A 22,644-nucleotide genomic window follows, 5' to 3' on the forward strand; every position below is an offset into this window, starting at 1 on the left:
GTCCTTTGTCGTAAATTAATTGTCCATGTATGTGCAGGTTTAATTTTGGGCTCTCGATTTTGTTCCATTGATCTGTGTATCTGCTTTTATACAAATACCATACTGTTTTGATAACTGTAACTTTGTAGTGTAGTTTGAAATCAGGGAGCATACTTCTAGCTTTGTTCTTCTACGTCAAGATTGTTTGGCTTCAGGTGGCTGCACACAAATTTTAGAATTATTTGATCTAATTCCATGAAAGATGACATTGGAATTTTGAGAGGTGTTGCATTGAACCTGTAGATTGCATTGGGTAGTGTGGATATTTAAACAATATTAACTCTTCTAATCCATGAGCAAGAATATCTTTTCAATTATTTGCGTCTTCTTCAGTTACTTTCATCAGTGCTCATTGTTTTCAATGTACAGGCTAGATTTTACCTCCTGGGACTGATTTTACCTCAGTCGGTTAAGCGTCTGACTTCAGGTCATGATCTCATAGTTTGTGGGTTTGAGCCCCACGTCGAGCTCTGTGCTGACGGCTCAGAGCCTGGAGCCTGCCAGGAGCCTGCTTCGGATTCTGTGTCTCCATCTCTCTGCCCCTCCCCTGCTTGACTCTGTGTGTGTGTGTGTGTGTGTGTGTGTGTGTGTGTGTGTGTGTAAAGTAAATAAATATTAAAAAAAATTTCACCACCTTGGTTAAATTTATTCCTAGGTATTTTTTTCTTTTTGATGCAGTTATAAATGGGATTGTTTTCTTAATATCACTTTCTGATAATTTATTATTAGTGTATAGGAATGCCATAGATTTTTGTATGTTTATTTTGTATCCTGTTACTTTACTGAATTTATTTATTCTGTGAGTTTTTTGATATCACCTTTAGGGTTTTCTATATATAGTCTTAGGTCATCTGAACATAGTGATAGTTGTGCTTCTTCTGTTCCTACTTGGATGCCTTTTATTTCTTTTTCTTGCCTGATTGTTGTGGGTAGGACTTCCAGTACTCTTTTGAGTAAAAGTGGTGAGAGTGGACCTCCTTGTCTTGTTTTTGATTGTAGGGGAAGAGCTTTTAGCTTTTCACCATTGAGCATGATGTTAGCTGTGGGTTTGTCATATATCCTTTATTTTATTGAGGTCCATTCCCTCTATATCCATTTTGTTGAGAGGTGTTTTTGTTTTTGTTTAGCTTTATTCATTTATTTTGTGGGAGAGAGAGCATGAGCAGGGGAGGGGCAGAGGCAGAGGGAGAGGGAGAGAGAGAATCCCAAGCAGGCTCCACCGTGTGGAGCCTGAAGCAGAGCTCTATCCCACAACCCTGACTCATGACCTGAGGCAAAATCAAGAATCAGATGTTCAAGTGACTGAACCACCCAGGCACCCCTGTGAAATCACTGAAGTGATTATATGGTTGTTATACTTCATTTTGTTAAGGTGGTGTATTATGCTGATTGATTTGTAGATGTTAAACCATCCTTGCATCCTTGGAATAAATTCTGCTTGATTATGGTGTATGATCCTTTTAATGTATTGTTGAATTTGATTTGCTCATTTCGTTGTGGATTTTTGCATCAATGTTCATCAATGCTCTTGGCCTGTAATTTTGTTTTGTTGTGTCCTTATCTAGTTTGGGTATCGGGGTAATGGTTGCCTCATAAAATGAGAAAGTATTCCCTTCTCTTCGGTTTTTTTTTTTTTGGAAGAGTTTGAGAAGGATAAGTATTAAATCTTCTTTGAATGTTTGGTAGAATTTACCAGTGAGGCCATCTGGTCTTGGACTTTTGTTTGGTGGGAGGTTTTTGATTACTGATGCAATCTCCTTACTAGTAATTGGTCTGTTTAGGTTTTCTCTTTCTTCAGGATTCAGTCTTGAAAGATTATGTTTCTAGGAATTTATCCATTTCTTCTATAGTGTCCAGTTTGTCTGTATAATTGTTCCAATAGTCTCTTATTGATCCTTTGAGTTTTTGTGGTGTTACTTGTAAGTTCTCTTTCGAACAAACATTTGTTAGAGAGGGCTCTAATTAATTAATTAGTTTCATTGATTCATTAATTTTTTTTTAAGTTTCTCTTGTATTTATTTCTGCTTTAATCCTTATCATTTTATTCCTTTTACTGACTTTGGGCTTTTTCCCCCTACTAGCTCCTTTACGTGTTAAGTTAGGTTGTTAATTTGAGATTTTTCTTGTTTCTTGAGGTAGGTCTGTATCACTACAATCTTCCTTCTTAGAATCACTTTTGTTGCATTCCATATATTTTAGTGTGTCATATTTCTGTTTTAATTTGTCTCTAGGTGTATTTTTTATTTCTTTGATGACCCATTGGTTGTTCATAACATGTTTAATTTCTACATTTTTGTGTTTTTTCCAGTTTTATTTTCGCAATTGATTTCTAATTTTATACCACTGTGGTTGAAGAAGATGCTTGATATGATTTGAGTCTCCTTGAATTTTTGGAGACTTGTTTTGTAGCCCTACATATTGATCTGTTTTGGAGAATGTCCCATGGCACTTGAGAAGAATGTGTATTCTGTTGCTTTGGGAAGGAATGTTCTGTATATGTCTATAAAGTCCATCTGGTCTAATGTGTCACTTAAGACTGATGTTTCTCTTCTAATTTTTTGTTTTGATGTATCCATTAATGTGAGTGAGGTGTTAAAGTTTGCTACTTTATCAGATTGATGTCAATTTCTCCTTTTAGGTCTGTTAATATTTGCTTTATATATCTTGGTTGCATGTATGTGTGTTGCATGCCTACATACTTATATATGGTATGTCTTCTTGTTGGGTTGATTCCTTTATCATTATGTAATGGCCTTCTTTATCTACTATTACAGTCTTTGTTTTAAAGTCTATTTTTTCTGCTATGAATATAGCTACTCCAGCTTTCTTTTCATTTCCATTTGCATGGAATATCCTTCTTTTTCAGTCTGTGTGTGTTCTTCTGATGTGAGTCTCTTGTAGATAGCATATAGATATTTTTTTAATTCACTCAGCCATTCCATGTCTTTTTATTGGAGAGTTTAATCTATTTATATTCAAAGTAATTATTGATAATTTAAAGTAATTATTGATAGAGATATACTTCTTGCCATTTTGTTCACTGTGTTTTGGCTGTTTTCATACCTCTTGTCTGTTCCTTTCTTTTTCTCTTTCTCTCTTGACCTGTGGTTTGATGGCTTTCTTTAGTGTTATGTTTAGATTCCTTTGTTACTTTCTTTTGTGTATTTACCGTAAGTTTTTGCTTTGTGGTTACTGTGAGGTTCACATATATCTTCTTCCGTATATATGATCTGATTTTAGTTAAATTTGAGTACATTCCAAAACTTTACATGGTTTTCTCCATGCCCTGCGCATCTTCTATTTTTTTGTCCTATTTTACATCTTTTTATGTATCTCTTAACTAATTACTGTAGTTTTAGTTGCTTTTGCTATTTTTGTCTTTTAACCTCCGTATTTGCTCTATAAGTTACTGGTCTACTACCTTTACTATATATTTACCTATTCTATTCTAGTAAGGTTTTTACTTTTGGATGTTTTCTTGTTATTAATCAGTGCCATTTCTTTTTGGTTTAGGGAACTCTCTTTAACATTTCTTGTAAGACCAGCTTAGTGGTAATACTCCTTTAGTTTTTGTTTATGTGGAAAATGCGTGATCTCTCCTTCAATTCTGAAGGATAAGTCTTGCTAGGTAGAGAATTCTTGGAAATTGGAAGTTTTTTCATTTTAGCCTTTGAATATGTCATGCCACTCTCTTCTGGCCTTCTGAGTTTCTGCTGAAAAATCTCCTTTAGCCTCATGGGATTTCCTTTGTGTGTAATTAAGATTCTCTCTTTATCTTTTAACTTTTACCATTTTATTTATTTTTTTTTTTATTAAAAAAATTTTTTTTAATGTTTATTTATTTTTGACAGAGAGACAGAGTACAAGTGGGGGAGGGGCATAGAGAGAGGGAGACACAGAATCCCAAGCAGGCTCCAGGCTCTGAGCTGTCAGCACAGAGCCTGACGCGGGGCTCGAACCCACAGACCATGAGATCATGACCTGAGCCAAAGTCGGATGCTCAACTGACTGAGCCACCCGGGCGCCCCTTTATTATTTTTTTTAATTATTATTATTATTTTTTTTGAGAGAGAGAGAGAGAGAGAGAGAGAGAGAGTGAACAGGGGAGGAGTAGAGAGAGAGGGAGATACAGAATCCAATGCTGTCAGCACAGAGCCCAACACCGGCTTGAAACCCACAAACTGTGAGATCATGACCTGAGCTGAAGTTGGACACTTAACCTACTGAGCCACCTAGGCGTCCCTAACTTTTACCATTTTAATTATAATGTGTCTTAATGTAGATCACTTTGTGTTCATCTTTTTTGGAACTCTCTGGGCTTCCTGGACCTGTATGTCTGTATGTCTGTTTCATTCTTCAGATTAGGAAAGTTTTCAGCTATTTCTTGAAATAGGTTTTCTGGCCCTTTTTCTTGCTCCTCTCCTTCTGGGATCTCTATAATGTGATTGTTAGTCTACTTGATGTTGTCACAAAAGTCCCATAAGTTATCTTTGTTTTATAGAAATTCTTTTTCTTCTTGCTGTTCTTTCTGGATGAGTTCTGTTGCTTTGTTTTCTGGCTCACTGACTCGATCTTTGCTCCATCCTGTCTGCTCTTGAATTCCTCTAGTTTTTTTCAGTTCAGTTATTGTATTCTTCAGCTATGTAACTTCTGTTTGGAACTTTATTATATTTTTTATCTCTTTTTTGAGGATCTCACTGTGTTCATCCATTCTTCTCCTGAGTACGGTAAGCATCTTTATGACCATTACTTTGAAATCCTTTTGGGTAGATTGCTTATCTCCATTTCATTAATGTCTTTGCCTGATGTTTTTTTCTTGTTCTTTCTTTGGGATATATTCCTCTGTCTTTTCATTTTGCTTCTTTGTGCTTGTTTTTATGTATTAGACAAATCAACTGCTTTTCCCAGTCTTGAAGGAATGACCTTGTGTAGGAGATTTGATGGTGGAACCCAGAAGCGCGACCCTGTCTCACCAGCCAAGCTGGACACCCAAGGGGTGTTCCCTGTGTGGGCTGCATGCACTCATCTCATGTGGCATAGGGGTGGACACGGCTGGCACCTGGCCCAGCTGTGGTTTGCTGGATGTGCTGTACGGGTGGATGGGTTTTCAATTGGGTGCCTCACCGGCTCTAACAGGTTAGAGAGATAGTTCCAAGATGGAGCCTGCCGGTGCTGACATTAGCAAGGTAGGATGGGGTTGCAAATATGGCACCCACTAGTGTCTCCATCCCTGAAGAAAATCACAGTGGTTTCCTGCCTGTCTGGCAGGTGCTTTAAAATTGACAAGTGGGTCTCCACATATGATTTAGGCACTTTTCAAACTGGTGTGTTTGCACTGGGTCCTGCGGTGAATGAGTCTATATAAGAGCTCCTTAAGAGTGGGTTCTCCATTCCCTATAGTTTTATTGCTTTCCTGGATATAATCCCTGTTGGTTTTCAAAGCCCAGTGATTAGTGTATCTTCTTTCATTCAGGATCTAAGGGTTGAGTGCCTGATGTGGAGCACAAATCCCTCACTTGTCAGGGAAAAGTTCTGTATTCTTGAAATCCCTTCTGAGTGTGGTTTTTCTTTGCTTTGCCCCCTCCCCTCTCCCGCCCCCCTCCCCCTCTCCCTCTTTCTCTCTTCTCCTTTCCTGCCTTTCCAGTCCTTGATGCTGTCATTTTTGTTCTTTGTTGTGAAGGCTCTTTTCATCCAGTTTTCTGGTCTTTATCAGAGGAAATTATTCCATAAGTAGTTATATATTTGCTGTATCCATGGAAGGGAGGGAGTTCAGGATCTTAATATGCTGCTGTCTTGAGCCAGCCTACCAGAAGATAGGTTTTATTTGGGTGTTAGAAATGTATTTGATAAAGTCTTATTTGATGTCCCCACAGACTACAAGAAAAAAATAGGTTTTGTAAGGATTTATATTTGATTGATGGATCATATTTAAATTAATTCATTTATGTCAGAGTCAAGGTCTTTGCTAATATGTCCTAGGATCTTAACTTATTCAGCAGTTTTTCAGTGGCCAGGGTGAAATTTTCATTGTAATCATTGGGTTTGTGAAGGAAGAAAGAGGGTACAATGTTGATAGAGATAGCAAAAGTAAGGTTATGAAATTAAGTTTTGTCAAGATCTTTTGAGGCTAGAATGATAGACCAAAGTGAAGACTAGATTAAAAATGATAAAATGTCATGTTCTACACTGTGATCAAGATAGCCCCTAAGAGAGGACTGAGGGATTTCAGTGAAGTGTGTGCTAAATACAAGTCTATTAAATGGACTACCAGCCAGGAAAGAAAAGTGAATGATTTAGTTGCAGATCAAGAAGGGTAACAGAGCTGTTATTTTCCTCACATCAGACCTGTTCTTGGATATTTGGGTGTCACATTTCAAGGGGGACTTTAATAAAATGTCATGTGTTGAACAGTGTGAATATCTCAGTGGTTTGTATTTATAGGCTTATCATGTGGAAAAGTCTAATTTTTTTTAGAGCTGAAAGGAAGACATTTCTAATAATAATTAGAACATTTCAAGATGGAATGAGCTGACTTGTGAGCTTGGGAGATTTTCGTCTCTGGAGGCATTAAAGGAGAAATTCTGTGACAACTTATTAAGAACGCTATCAAGGGGATGTTAACATTTGTGGGAAGCTGAGCTAGATACCCTTGAAGATCCTTTACAATTCCTTTAATGTGTGTGTTGTTTTTTTTACATAAAATTTTGCTTTGATACCTCCACAGTCAGTTTTTATCAATCTTGTCCTTAAAACTTTATTAATAATAAATACCCTATTTTACATGGCCCTTAAAGTAATGCTTTTTTGAACCCAGTTAAATGTGAGGTTCACAAGAATTCTACGAGTTGGGCAGGAGATGTCTTGCAGTTTTTAAGCAGCTATATCTTAGTGATTGAGTGTGTGGCTTCTGGATCCCCGAGCATCTGGGCTCTGCCACCTGCCATAAGACCTTTGGAAATATGTGCCCCTCTTTCCTCATCTGGGGTTTGGTGATGCATTATTCTATATATATGGTGCCTACACCATAGGGTTGTTTGAGTTTATGATCATATGATCATATGCTTGAGAATATATGCTTAGAACATTATGATATGCTTGGAACAGTATCTGACATGCAGGAGACATTTAGTAAATGTTAGCTAGTCCTCTTGTCATTTTTTCTATTTTACAGGTGAGGAAACTGGTGCTCACGCAGGTTGTAACTTGCCCAAGTTTACGTCAATAATAAGTGGTAGAATTATTAAGAACTCTGTTGGGGGGCACCTAGGTGCTTAACCGACTGAAGCATTTGACTTCGGCCCAGGTCATGATCTTATACGGTTTGTGGGTTTGAGCCCCACATCAGGCTCTGTGCTGATAGCTCGGAGCCTGGAACGTGCTCTGGATTCTGTGTCTCCCTCTCTCTCTCTGCCCCTCCTCCACTTGCACTCTTTCCCTTTCTCTCAAAAATAAATAAACATTTAAAGGAAAGAATTCTGCTGAACTGAATAAAAACAAAATCAGAAATGGAGTAAAATTACCGATATATGGACTAATTTTGTACTAATTTGTGTAACAGTATTGATTTCATTTTAATTTGTTAAATGAATCATCAGACTGTTGTGAATCTATTACTATAGATTTTGGGGAAAGCTCTGGTTTGCATATGTTTACATATATACACACATTCCAGACATAATACAGTAAGAAAATGCTTTCTAAAGCATATTGTAAATAAAGAAAACTACACTTTCCAAAAGATTTATGGTGCTTGATAGCATTTAAAAGGAAATAGTTAACTTTGGTTTGTGTTGGCATTCCAGTATACTTGCTAAGCGATTTGAGCTTCTTATTTCTATATGTGCTGTTAAGATTTCTAGAGGGATATAAGTCAAACTGAAGGCATCTCCTGGAAGAAAAGTCCAAATTGGCTCTTATTTATAGGGTTGAAATAAACAAAAATGATCTCACTAAAACTGTTCTATCTTTAATCACCTCTTATAATAATTTATTAAATGCTCTGTAGTTTTCTAGTCATGTGAGAGACAGTTTACATGGTATAGTAACATAGTTGTCCTCTGCAGATTGTATGATGTGCTTTAAGAAAGATTATCACTTTTGCCTTTCTCTCCTTGGCTGGCAAGGTCCTGTGGGGAACACATCTCTTATGGTAATGATTCTTTTATTCATTTACAAGGTTGTAAACATCTTGAGGGCAGATATTGTGTCTTAATAATCTATGTTTCTCAGTACTTGCGAAGAGCCTTTGTCTATAGTGAGTTTGTGAAATTGTCAAAGCATTGATGGTTTTATTGGAAACCTAAGAACTCATTAGATTGGCTGTATTACAAATAGTCGGTTAAAGTAATATAAGCCATTTGTCAGCAAGTTTATTAAAGTTATGTTCTTGAAAAGAACTGCTGTAGGCAAAACTGCATTTGACAAATCAGTGTCATGTGGAAAATAAGAGTTTAAAGGAAAAAAATACTCTCTAAAAGGCTTTAAAGGCATTCCAAGAACACTGTAAATGAGAGTTCTATGAGACATCTATTTCAAAAACAACCTAGATTTGTCAGCAGTAAAAATCACATTGAGTAAGTAAGTCAATTGATTAGAAAAGTTGTAGTGTGATCTGCTGAGGCAGATTTTCCTGTAAATTTTATTTGGCTTGTATGCTTTTCTTTTCTTTCTTTCTTTCTTCCTTTTTTTTTTTTTTTTTTTTTTTTTTAAGTAAGCTTTCTGCCCAACATAGGGCTTGAACTCATGATCCTGAAATCAAGAGTTGCACACTCGACCAACTTGGGCAGCCCACTCCCTCTTGTATTTATTTTAAAGTGTTTGAACTAGTCTATAACAGCCTAAAATTTAATGACTTTAGCATTCATATTATCCTTTAATTTTTACAGTTCTCAGTAAAATACTGACTCCTTTACAAATCATTGTGATGGTTAAAGACATGTTTCTCTGGACCTGGTTTTCTATTCATATATTGAGAAGGTGGGATATATATTCTTAATTTCCCCTTTCTGCACCATCACAGCCCCTCTGCCTGGATGGCCTGCTAGAGGAGAAAGTGCTAATTGGTTTTCTTGTGATTATGGGAAAGAAATAGTTATACACTTGGCACAGTTTTCATCTCTTTGAATTTACATTCTTCCTTTCCTTTCTTTAGAGCAGTAAAGAAAACTGGAAGAAATGAAGGCATTCATTTTATCGTAAAAGCTGAGGTGGCCTTGTACTTGACTCTCTTCATGTTTCAGGTCCCTGCAGGCTAGAATGAGGGTGTGGTAGAGAAGGGAACTTTTGCTGTCAAGGGAGCTGTGCTGGAGTAGAATTTAATCTTCAGTCTCCTGAGGAGGGGTTTTTCTCCTAACATTAATTATCTTTACAGTTGTTAAGAATTTTATGCCTGTCTGTCTGTCTGTATGCATGTATGTATTTAAAGTTGGGTCTGGAGCCCAATATGGGGCTTGAACTCACAACCCTGAGATCAAGACCCTAGCTGAAATCAAGAGTTGGGCACTTAATTGACTGAGCCACCCAGGTACCCCTCAGATTTTTACTTTTATGTTTTGATAAGGTGGTACATGTACATAGTAAACAATTCAAGATGCACTAAAGGTTATGGATTGAAAAATAAGTGTCCTTTCCATTCACCTACCTAGTTTTAAGTTCCCCAGGGCAGCCACTGTTAATTTTGTGTATTTCTGTGTATCCCTAACCCCCGACAGGGTGTTATATTCACTATTCTGAACCTTGCTTTTTTCCCCCTACTTACAATATATCTTGGAAATGAATCCAAATCAGTGTGTAATTTTGCCATGTGATTTTTAATAGCCAAATTTATGGACATTTATATTGTTTCCAGTCTTTTTTAGTAGATTATGAAGTTGGTCATGCTTATTTACTTGTAAAAGAGGAATTTGGGTTGCTGTTATAAATGTATTCTGTAACTTCAGATGGTATACTCAATGAGTATGAAGGAGACAGTGCTCTCTAAGAAATGTTTTCCTCAATGAGAAGGGTGGCAGGTCCTTTACAATCAGTCTCCTTGGAGAATGGTGATATTTCATGTGGAGATTGGTATAACTCATCAAGTACAGTATTCTTGAAGAGGCTCCCCCCGCCCCCTTACTCATGTCTTTGAGTTTTACTCATTAACTGCTGTATATAAAAAATTCGTATAGAGTCTGATTGAACCTGCCTATAAGTTTTGGGCCAGGCAGTCAAGTGACGTTGGGATGGGGGTGGGATGTTTAGGTTACAGTAAAAACCTAGGTAGGAATTTTCAAGATATCTAGACAAGGTATTATCTGCAGCTCAGCGGCAGCCCATCCCTTTCTTTCTTGGGTCAGTTGCATCTAAGTTACTGTTTTTTAAAAAAATTCTGACTATAATGGTGCTGTTTTCTTTGGAGATCTACATTCCACGGCTATTTTTCTTAAATATATTCTGTTCTGGGAAAATAATGTAGATGGTGGAATATATACATATTGAAGGGATGTGTATTCAGATGTGCTTAGATTTGTTTTTAAAATTGGCTTTTTGAGCAGAATTTGCATCATTAAAAAAAGGTTTACAGTTGCCATTATCTTAGTCACTTAATTCTGAATGACTCAGGTCTTGATGAATGAATACCCAAGTAATGATGTTATGTTAGTAGTATCAGAACGGAAGATACTAATTTGTACTATGTTTATTTTGCTTTCTTATGGCCTCAAACTAATGTCTCCTTTTGTTATTTTCCTGCACACACCTAACTTTTGCCCACGGAGATTGCCTTCTGCTCCAGTTGTGTGGGTGGGATATTATGAAAAAGAAGAAGGAGAAGGAGAAATGATACAAGTTGGAAGACCTGTCTTTTTTACCCCAACAGTGAATGTGACTGTTGAGGTATGTGCTCTTGAAATAGGTGTACCTGGTGCTGTGGACTATGGCTTTTTATTAACATTCCGTGGCTTTCTGTCCTTGTCCAAATGGTAAGTTTCTACCGTTCTTTTGAGGCCTGGCTAAAATGTTGCTTTGTAGGTGAAGTCTTTTTCTGACTTTGCTTTTTTCCTGTTAACGTCTCTGTGGATTTTAAAAAGACATCTATTAAGGGGAGTTTATTACATATTTAACAGTGGATTCTTTATGTGTCTGATCCCCCTAGGGGACTGTGATCTGTATGAAGAATTGCATTTTGTCCCTATTTATATTCACAGTGGCAGTAAATGGCGTTCAGTAATTTTTGAATTAATGAATATAAGAAAACTTAATCCATCTCATTTTTTCTGAGGGAAAGCTGGTCTTTATATTCTTACTCTGACCTTTACTCACTTACATGACTTATTATTTGGTATTCCAAGTGGAAGTTTTACGTGTTCATAGAGATAGGGGAGGATTATTTTGATGGCTAGATAACTTTCTTCAAAAATTGTTTTATAGCTTTCCATCTAAAACCTCATAAGAGAACTGGGGAGCAAGTTTGTTTTCCAGGCATTGTACTATTTTATTAAAAAGCTTAAGATGTGTTTGGGAAAAATGTTTTTTTTAACTTTCTAACTTATTAATGTCCTCTTTACATTAAAAAAGAGTTCTTATGTTAAAAAAATATTTTAGGGTTGCTTGGGTGGCTCAGTTGTTTGAGCGTCTGACTCTTGATTTCAGCTTGGGTCATGTTCTCACAGTCATGGTCTCATGGTTGTGGGATCGAGCCCTGCATCGGGCTCTGTGCTGAGCATGGAGCCTGCTCTCTCTCCCTCTCTTTCTGCCCCTCTCCCACTCTCATGCACATACACATGCATGCACTCTCTCAGAATAAATGAACATTTAAAAAATACATATATATTTTGTAATAAAAGTAACTTAAGCTTTAGTTAATGACCATTCAGAAAAAAATGTAAAAGTATAAGAAGAAAATATAATTATATGCAGTTCCTCCTGTCAGACTCTCAGAAATTAAAATATTTGTTAACATTTGGTGCATTTCGTTATCTTTTTTTTTTTTTTTTTTTTTTTAAGATTTTAGTTTCAGCTGATCTCCACACCCAGTGTAGACACAACCCCAAGGTCAGTAATTGCATGCGCCATCAACCGAGCCAGCCAGGTGCCCCTCATTGTTGTCTTTTTTCTGTTCATGGATTTTTTTGTTTGTTTGTTTAGTTTTTCACGGCAGTTGATGATTTATTGTTTTCTTGTTTGGCATTGAAGTAACTTTAGTCTTCACGTGGCACACTTCTGGTGAAACGAATCATTTAAGACCTCTGTAGATCACATCTGAGGGGTTGATATTGTGTTACCTTAGCAAATCAGAAATGCTTCCAAAATATTACTCGCTTTCTTTTTGAGGCCATTAAATTTTGTGTTTTGCTTTGGTTTTATTTCACTCCCACATAGGGATTTGGTGTTTGTGAAATGACTAGAGAAAAACAAAGCTACTTTGAAAGACACTAGGGAGGCATCTAGGTGCCCTCATTGACTAGGTAACTCACTTTCGTGCACATAGTCCATGACTCAGATTCATGCCTGAGGAAAACTGCCAGTTGTTACATGTGATGGCCCTTGGGCATGTTGAAACTGATGAAACATTAAAATTTTTCAGATGCCAAGGGTGAGAGCTGGAGTGTTTGTACAACATTATATACTACAAGTTGCCCGTAGTAGATGTGTTGAAAATACTGTTTTTTAAAGTTTGATTACTTTAGAATTAATGAATCTTCACTCTGAAGAACTTATGAGTTATATGTAGGAGAAAAAAAGATATGGTCAAAATGGTTTGAAAAATAATAAATGTAGGACCGGGTTATATTGAATAGAGGGTATGGATCAAAGGCAACTAACAAACATTGGTGGGGAGCCCATGTTTCCCTGTCCCCTGCTCGGGTCTGGTGATTGTTACCTAGTAAAGCATTAAAAAAATAGGTTTAATTGTATCAGTATTTTAGCTGCTCCAATGTAACATTTGGAAACTTTTATTTGCTTGCTTATAAGTATAAATCAGTTCCTAGGTAATTACATTTTGGCAGCTTTGTAGTATCGGTGGATTGAAACTTTGGAAACTTGGGTATGTGAAAGTGCACGGAAATAAGTAATTTTGGGAAGTCATCATTTTCGGATCTTGGAAGAGTTTTGTCTTTATTGGAGGAGGAGATTCACTTGTGGAAACACAGCCAACACATGGAGGGCTGATCACACTGACTCCGGTAACCCACTTCCTGGTTATAGTGCGTTAGTTTCTTGGTAGCTTATACCTTATTAATTTACAGATACACAGATATATTCTGTCTCTCTCTTCTCTTTTGTAACATAATGGGCAAGAGACAGGCTTTGGAGCCTTCCAGATGTGGCTTTGATACTTAATGTAGCCTTGGACAAGTTTCATTTTTCTCACCTATAAACTGAACGGTAATAGGGCTATTTGAACATTCATTGAGATATTGTGTGTGCCTAGCACGGTGCCCGATGGGTAATGAGAGCTCAACAGTGTGAGGTCTTAATAAGCAAATTCTTCTTCCTTCCCCAGCAGTCTTGGTTTTCTCCACAGCTTCTGGCCAGTTTTCTCTTCAAAAACACCTCCGTGGCTTCCTGTTGACTGAAGGGCACTTCCTTGGTCTCTTGCCCTGATTTAATGCTACTTTGAGGATCCCTGTTAGCAGAGTCACTTGACAAATCTTTGTTCATTCGCTTGCCATTTGATGTATCCAAAGATTACGTGGAGTGATTAAGAGCGCGCTGGGGCCTTCTTGCCTTGGTCTGAATGCCACTTCTGTAACTTCAGTGCTGTGTGATCTTTTCAAGTTAATTAACCTAACAATTTTCTTGTCTGCTAAACGAACAATAATGATACCTACCTTATAGTTTTGATGTGAGGTCATTCGACAAAATAACATACAGGAGGTGTTTAGATTGTAGAGAATAAATGCTAGCTGTTGTTAATGAGCCAGGCTCTCTGTTGGTACTTAGGTTATTTAGTCTCCTCCTCATCAGTGACTTTCATATGTGTATAGATAGCACTTTTGATATTTGTTAGGTAAAATAAGTCTTACACAAGGCTCCCCAACACAAAATTATTGGCACAATAATGGTAACCACGTGAAGAATGTGTGCTTCATTAAACATACGTACACATGTGAGATACTCTTACATGATGTTCTCAGGAGTTGTCAGGTGAGATGTGGTGAGTGCAGCTATATGATGAGAATTCCATGGTGCTGGGCTTGGAGATTATGGCACTCTTTTTTTTTTTTTTTTTTTGGTTAAATAATTGAATGAATGACAGCTTCAGCATGATATGAACACTTATATTTATTATTTTCCAAGTTGCTGGCTTTCATTGGCCTTATATTCTGATTTGGACCTAAGGGCCATTCAGGGACCAAATAATACTTGCATTGTTAATACTTTTAAAACATGTATTAAGGTAATTCTGTGTGTTACTCTGTTGTTCTAGGTGATACTGAGTTCTTGTTTTTGTATGCCATGCTGGGTTTGGTTTGTTTTTTGCACATCATTTTTGATTTAAATAGTAGAAAAGTTACCATTGGGTCGAGAAGAGGGTTTGCCAAATTATCTGTGGAATTAGTTATGTACTATTAGGGTGGGCATTCTCTGAACCCTCTTCCGTCGCCTTTGTTGGGTATGTGATCTACGAGAATCTGCTGTAATTGCATCATTTCTTGTTAGCTTCCATTGGGCTGAATTCAGCATGAACTTGTAGTGAACATAACTGCATGCTTACAGTTCTGAATGAGCCGGAAGAGTTGTGAAGGTCAAGTAAATGCATTAGATTCAACAGAATTCTTCCCATAAACATGGAAATTAATTGTGAGGGCCTTTGAGTTAGTATCTACGAAACACCTGAAGTATTTTAGCAGAGTTAACTTTAGTATCCACTTGGTGATTCGTCTGTCAAATATTTGTGCAGGTTTTTTCTTTTCTCTTTTGGAACGCTTCATGAGTTTCATGCATCCTTGTGCAGGGGCCATGCTAAATCTTCTCTGTATTGTTCCAACTTTTAGTCTACATGCTGCCAAAGCGAACACTGCATGTTTCTTGATCGTTTCCTATTATTATCCTAAAGCATACAGCTTAAAATATAATAGAGGAGTACAGTTGCTTAGAGGGGTCACAAAGACTGTTCGTATAAGTGGTTCTTGGATTCTCTATATCATTGGACTCCATTTTGCACAAATAGTAGACAAAGTCAGTTTCGTAAGTTTAGAAGGCTACTAGAAAGCAGAAAGCGACTGTTAAGAATCCACAGGAATCACAAATAGATTTGTTTCTAAGAAAATAAATATAAGGACTAGCAGAAATGAGAAGAAACCTAAAGATGATCCATTTGTGCTTTAGCAAAATAGCTTGGTATTAGAAACAAGGCTTTGAAGTCAGACAGCCTGACTTTGAAGTCCTGCTCTGCCACTTACTTCCCATAGGACCAGAATGACTTAACCTCTCCACACATCAGGCTCTCCTTATGTAAACTGAGAACAGACACACAACTATCAGAGTAGGTTGTCGTGAGGATTATATGAGATTACACATAGTGAATGCTCAACACCGGTCTGGCACATAGTAAACGCTCACTAGACAGGTTATAAAGTGTCCACAAACAGGGAGTCATTACCGATGAGTCTGTGTCATCTATTCAAACAATCATATTGCTGGTAAAGCAGCTAAGGTATAATCCTGAATTTGCCAGCAACTGTAGGCGGATTTAAATGAGTAAAGTGACTCATAGGCTTGTCTTGGTTCTAAGTATGTGTTGTTGGCAATTTTGTCACTCAACCCTGCCCCCAAATGTGGGAGTTACACTCATACTCAACAACTAGTAATTATGCTTCTCATCAGTAGTAATGGTATTTAAATACTGTTACATCACTCCATATCCTTTTTCTCTATGAATCACCTTACACATAAACGTAGGAGTTACTAGTGTGATTTGGGGAGTTCTAGGGAACCAATAGTGATACTGTTTCTTCTCCTTGAGAAGTAAGACACAAGAGACTGACAGATGGAGATCAAAATGGCTTCTGTATTGGTTGATCTAAGGATGTGACATTAGATCCATTAGGTCCAATGGGCCTTATCAGCCCATCTTGACTTAGACTTCCCCACTGGGTGACTAGCATAGCTGAGCAACCACAGACCTCCCCTCAGGACAGGTGCCTTCATGCATGGAGAACAGACCAGATGGCTTGCCCCCCAGGGTGGCTGAGAGAGAGAGAGTGAGAGAGAGAGAGAGCGCAAGGAGCTGAGCCGAGCCAACCTCAAAAGTCCTCCTGCCCCTATAAGAGGGGAAGAGTATGGGGAGAGTTCTGGAGTGTTCATACACGGATTTAAAAGCATGATCTAGTACATTCAGCCAAGTGGGCAGGACCTTCCTGTCAAGAATGTGAGACTACGATTTTGGGAGTAGTTTCTGGGAGTAGACAGGTAGCTAAATCAGGAAGATGTGGGGAGAGGAGTGGGCTTCGTCTTTCTTCGCCTTTTTTTTAAAAAAAATTCCTTCCCTCCTCTCCTTCCCTCCTCTCCTCCCTCCCTCCCTCCCTCCCTCCCTCCCTCCCTCCCTCCTTCCCTCCCTTCCTTCCTTCCTTCCTGGATATGAAGTACTTGTAAATATGCAGAAGTGCTAATCAGAAATAGATGGTGACTTCTCATTTCTGAATTTTAGAATCTTAATAAAATTTTAAATGCTACCTTGAAATAGAATTAAAAAAAAACTGGGGCGCCTGGGTGGCGCAGTCGGTTAAGCGTCCGACTTCAGCCAGGTCACGATCTCGCGGTCCGTGAGTTCGAGCCCCGCGTCAGGCTCTGGGCTGATGGCTCGGAGCCTGGAGCCTGTTTCCGATTCTGTGTCTCCCTCTCTCTCTGCCCCTCCCCCGTTCATGCTCTGTCTCTCTCTGTCCCAAAAATAAATAAATAAAAAATTAAAAAAAAAAAAAAAAAGAATTAAAAAAAACTTAGAATCTTTTGTAAAGGTGTACTTTTTGCAGGGAAAGTATTTCTGAAAAATAGCTTAAAATCTAATTGTTAAACATAAATTGATATGTTAAGTGTTGAGCTGGTTGAATAGTTGACAGTAGTAATAATTCTGAGGAATTCGTTTCATCCTTTTAAGAAATACTTGGTGAGCAGCGACCGTGTGCTAGACCCTCTGATTAGATACAGTGACCACAGGGTGAATGAGAGAACTGTGTTTTGTTCATGGAGCTTACAATTAAATAACACGTCAGTAAATCATATGTCAATAAAATGTTACGGGTTCCTGTTTCGAAGAGAACTCAAACAAAAGAAGCAGTGGCTGGTTCTCCCTTTATGCCAGCAGGTATGGGTGGTTCACCTGGAAGCAGACTGTCATTCCTGATTGCATTTGAGAAAAACTTACCTTCTCAATTACAATAAATCTTTGCCAGTAATCGGCTTTAGGACTTTAAATATTATTTTGTTTCTCCTCTTTCTAGAAAATAGGAAGCAAGTAATAGAAGGCTGCCCAGGAATTACTGCTATGACTACAATTTTAAGCATTTTCTTAGTTATGGAAATATTAAATACCTAGCTGATACTGGGTGCTCCGTGTTTAAAATATTAGAGATGTGCCCTGTTCTTGCTTGCTTGGCCAGGATAGCCTTGCAGGTCTCCATGGGTCACGTGGGTCACTTGGAGGAAAGAGGGAGAGCAGGCCAGGGGAACTTTGCCCCCTCTCTCCTCTACCCGACCTGCCTGCCTGGCTTGGCAGTTGGGCTTCTGTATAAGGATTTTCGGGAAGAAATGTGTTCTGCACATTGAATGGCAAATTTAAAAACTATTCATTTAAAGTATGATATATAATAGGAAATATCAATGTCATGCTGATCGTGATAGAATATAAATATTTTGAATGAAAAGATACAAATCCTGTTTGTAAATCCTGAAGAGCATTTAAGCTTACTTATTTTGAATGTTTTTACGGTATCAGACCATGTGGATTAAGCCAGAGAAATATGAACCTATTATGTGGATACTTGTGTGACTGTTTTGAGAGGAAATCTGGGCGTTTCTGGGGACTTTTGGGTTCTTTCATGTAGTTTGCTTTTAGCCTTTGGCTGTCTCTTCCTTGATCACCATTATTTGTCGTAGTTTTCCCAGTGAACATGGGAAAGAGAGAAGGAAACCAATGATTTTTTCTAAGATTATTACTCAGTTGGGGGAGGAAGAAGGAGATTAGTAGGTGTTGGGGGTTGTGCAGTTTTTGAGGACATTGTTTAACATGGAATTGAGTGAGTCAGGAGAGGGGGAAATAGGACAGGGCTGGGGCGCGAGGGAATATTGGATGATAGATGACCTCCCTGTGGAGGGAAGAGACCCTGGGTTAGTCTTCTCCCAGGACCACCAGGTGGTGCTTTTGGCCTAGACTCCCCTGGGATCCTGGCATGCTGTTTCAGAATCAGCTTTATAGGGGCCAGTAGGGGGAGGCAGGCAGGGATATGTACCTTGTAGGTGCCTGCATTTAACATCATCTCATACGAAACACCCAGTTAAAATCCGTGGTATTTCAGGCTCTTTTGTGACTGGTGCACCTGCCTTTATTTTATTTGTTTGTTTTCAGTTGTGTTTTAATGTTGATCTGTTTAACTCTGTGTATTTCTCCTCTGAGCGTTTCTTCCAGCCTTGAATCTAGAACATGAGAAAATAAATGCTGAAGTTTTCAGCAGTGGTGCCTAATTAAGATTTTACCATTAAAAGAACTCTTATTTTTGATATATCTTAGCCCATAGTGCACTAAGAAAGTGATCACAAGTAGCTGAAACCATTGCTTAGGCACCACTGGTACTTGGGGCCTCTTTTGGTTGAAAGATGAGGTTGAATGAAGGAACTCTGATTATAGACCAGAATAACTTATTCAAATTATTTCAAGGAAAAAAAGCATTATTTGTATTGAGCAGGAAGTGTAAGCCACCAGGAGCTGAAGCATGAAGCAGCTTCTGTCTGTGTTCTTTTAGGCTGAAAGGTCTCTACGATGGTGACTCACTCTGCTCTCTCAGGTCCTGCGTTCCTCTTTGCAACAGCTGCTTTTTCTCAGCTTACTGGTCGTTTCTGCTTCCTCTGTTGTTCTGTTGCCTTTGGTCACCACTGCCTAGTAAGCTCTTTACCTTAGGATGTTTTCTCTTTAACTCCCATTAAAAATGGACTCTCGTTTTTATCCTAGTTCACATTCCTTAGAGAAGACTGGTTGAATAAATTATATTAATGTATTAGGTAGGAAGCTTTCCAGCTACGGAAAAGGTTAAGGTAGATCTGTTGATGTATTGGAGCCAGACTGAACTGTCTGTTCCATGACGGCATGTTGTAGTTTGGCGATTAGCCGCCGTGGTGGGAGAAGAAGTGGCATGGAGGTTCGGAGGTGCCACAACCGGGGCTTGGAGCCCCTGCTTCCTCCCTATAAGAATGGGTCGCTAAGCCTTTATTGGCACACCACTGGGTAGGTCTGCAGATGTGGATATGCACAAGCTCCAAGATGCACTGTTAAATGAAAAAGAGTGAGGTGTAGAGCTATTTATAGAACAATTCTAGTTTCTGAGTAGAAAAGGGAGACTGAAATCTGTGTGCATGCATGCATGTAGATTCTTGTATAGTGTGGAGAATGTTTTTTGCAGGTATTGGTGGCTGCTTTTAGGAAGGGTATTTAGGTTTGGAGTGTGGTGTGTGTGTGTGCAGATCAGAGTTCAGTTTTGGACACTTTGTAGTTGATTATGAACACCAAAAGCCAATAAAATTCTTATATAATCAGAATAATGTCGGTATCATATAATCAAAATAGTGTCAGTGTCATTTATCTAAGTCTCGAATATTATGAGGTGTGTAAAAATAAGTATAATAATCCTAATGTTGAAAGTGTCAAGATCACATGGATTCATTTCTCCTACATGCCATACATGTACAAATGGCCTTTGTACATTTCTTCACGTTTGCCTGTGGCTTTATCACTTTCTGCTTTGCTAGTTCTGAGATTTCAAACAGTCCTCTCGCCCTCTTTTTGGAGTCTTTTATGTGTAAGCTTTTACTGTGTCACTGATAAAATCTATTTTCTTCCTGAAGACACCTTGTATTCCCTATTCTAATGTAGGCTGGCTGCTCTCTAGGCAACTACACATTTGGCATCTGGAAATGTCTAATTTTAGCCTTCTGAGATTTCATGGATCCCGTGTCTGCCTTCTTTTTTATTCTGTTACAGAAAAATTATTCTGGCTCTTGTTAAAACGGCAAAGACGTTGTACACGAGAATTGCAGTTGGGGTCAAGACTGTTGGCAGTAGGGGAGAGAGATCAGGCTCCACTCCAAACACAGGAAGGACAGGTGGAGTTCATAGCCACCAGGCAGACTGAAGGTTTCAGTGCATGGCGCAGAGGGGGTGGTCCTTGCTACGCTGACCGAACAGGATTCTGGATAAAGGCACGCCAGGGTGACTAGCTATCAGGGTGTGGGGGCACTCCTGCTAAACTGACTTAGCAGGATTCTTGCTGCGGCTGGGCCAGGCCAGGCTAGGCAGGCCGAAGATAGGACAAGGCTAGGAGGAGCCTGACTGAAGTTTGGAAAAGGAGAGAGTCTTTGTCAGTTCTTTTTATTGTTGTTTCGTTTTTCTGTAGTGTATTCTCATATTCTTTTTAAAAGAAACATTGGGTAGGCAGTGAACTTTGAATCATGTATTGGTTTTCTGTCCCTGCTGTAACGAATTCCACAAACTTAGTGGCTTAAAACAACATAGATTTATTCTTTTATATTTCTGGAGGCCAGAGTCTGAGCTCAGTTTCACTGGACCATAGTCAACGTGTCAGCTTAGTTGGTTCCTTCTGGAGCCGTTTCTTAGCCAGTTCTGACTTCTGGAGACCACCTTTGTTCTTTGCCTGCCAACCCCTTCCTTCCTCACAAGCGCTCCAACCTCTTCCATCGTCATACTTTCTTGTTTCCCTTCTATAAAGTCTCTTACGGGGCGCCTGGGTGGCTCAGTCGGTTAAGCGTCTGACTTCGGCTCAGGTCATGATCTCACGATTCGTGAGTTCTAGCCCCACATTGGGCTCTGTGCTGACAGCTCAGAGCTTAGGGACTGCTTCAGATTCTGTCTGTCTGTCTGTCTGTCTGTCTCTCTCTCTCTGCCCCTTCCCAACTCACACTCCATCTGTCTCAAAAATAAATAAACATTAAACAATTTTATAAGGTGCTTTATGATTCCGTTGAGCCCATCTGCACGATGCAGGATAATCTCCCCATCTCAGGATCCTAACTTACTACATCTGCAGATACCTTTGCCATATAAGGTACACTCACAGGCTCCAGAGATGAGGATGTGGACATCTTTTAGGGGTGAGGGTCATTTCTTGAGCTTTAGCAGACCTGATAATAGCTAAAAATGTTTTTATTTTTTCTCCATGCTTCATTGATAGTCGGGCTTGGTATAGAATTCCAAGTTCATGATCATTTTTTTTCTCAGAACTTTGGAAATAGAGTTTCATTATCTTTTAGCTGGAAAGAAGTTTGATACCAGTCTGATTCTTATTCCTCGGTGTATGACTTGAAATTTTCCCTCTCTCTAAGCTTCTGAGATCTTTTGCTTATATTAAATACTACAAATGGCTTAAACTGAGTGTAAACTTAACGTGTGAAGTGTCCAGTTAAGTGTGATTAATGTCCGCAAGCATGCCTCCAACATGACTGTTAACGTTTGCAAAGTGGTTTCCAAATTGTAGGTCCCTGAAGAGTAGTAAGAAGGAATAAATAGAATAGGACAGAAAATTTCACAGAGCCGTCCTACAGTAGTTATACACATTGTTCCCCAAAACGTGTTTCACTTGTATATGTGTGGTGTGTTAAAACTTTCCAGAACCTTCCAAAATTTAGCTTGTATTCATTTAGTGTCTGAAATAGAGGCTGACGTTCTCACATTAAAAATTATGTTAAGAATGAAATGTGTTTGAGGGGAACATTCCTACCTAGTTTTAGTTTAATGTTTTCAATAACAATTTTCTTTGTTGCTTTATGACAAAATTTAGGGCGAGTAGTAAGCATGTGGTTAACTTTGCGGCAGGAGGTGAAGGCGTGTTCTAAAGCGGCTTGTCTCAAGCCCCTGTTTGTTGTCAGATGGAAATGCCGGGTGTAGGCTGCTGTGGCTCATACTTGGGATCTGGCCTGAAAGACGTGTTTTTACCCTCAACAAACATCATCTTTGTTAGAATATCTGGAGTCCGTGTAGCCACAGAAAGGTCTTTTCTTCTCCCTTAGAAACGTTTTCTTTCTTGTGCTTGTTTCACAAATAGTTTAACGTAGAGCTGCCTTCCACTTTTCTGTTTCAGTTTGTTGCAAGAATGTATGAGGCACCACCTAACTCGCCTGGTGTGCTTGAGAACTGTAAAATAATAATGAAATCTTGGAGTAGATAAGTTTAATCTATGAGGACTGAAGCCGCCGTTAATTCCCAGGGCCGGACTAACTGTCTAACAAATGGTAAAGTACTTCTTAAGTTGGAATAGGTGATTTGTATATAGTAGTCCTGTCAGAATGTACACTAGGAAGAATGTCCGCTTTGAGGTTTGTTCTGTTGGACTGAATTTGAAATTTAATGACTGTGAATGACTTGTTCATTACGACGTGGGGTTAATTGAGTGAGAGATA

The 22,644-nt window shown here is 38.6% G+C and overlaps 1 protein-coding gene and 1 non-coding gene across 7 annotated transcripts in view; one reads left to right on the plus strand and one right to left on the minus strand.

The window, feature by feature from the left end:
* Positions 1-22,644, plus strand: part of USP6NL (USP6 N-terminal like) — a 231,352-nt gene that overhangs the window by 125,915 nt on the left and 82,793 nt on the right. Inside the window, exons 1-2 of one of the 6 annotated variants that reach the window (XM_058681934.1) lie at positions 10,605-10,910; positions 17,262-17,326. The exons of 3 other annotated variants lie outside the window; for them this stretch is intronic. In XM_058681934.1, coding sequence (XP_058537917.1) covers positions 10,630-10,910; positions 17,262-17,326 — 346 coding nt within the window. In that variant the 5' untranslated portion in view covers positions 10,605-10,629. Of the gene's footprint in view, positions 1-10,604; positions 10,911-17,238; positions 17,327-22,292; positions 22,477-22,644 lie in introns of those variants that run through there. 2 more of the 6 variants (XM_058681926.1, XM_058681927.1) reach the window with 2 other exon arrangements.
* LOC131484166 (U6 spliceosomal RNA) lies at positions 14,935-15,041 on the minus strand. Its single transcript, XR_009248075.1, has one exon. It is a non-coding gene; the product is annotated as a U6 spliceosomal RNA (small nuclear RNA).

This window comes from Neofelis nebulosa, chromosome 8 (assembly GCF_028018385.1).
Source record: "Neofelis nebulosa isolate mNeoNeb1 chromosome 8, mNeoNeb1.pri, whole genome shotgun sequence".
Taxonomy (NCBI): Eukaryota; Metazoa; Chordata; class Mammalia; order Carnivora; family Felidae; genus Neofelis; species Neofelis nebulosa.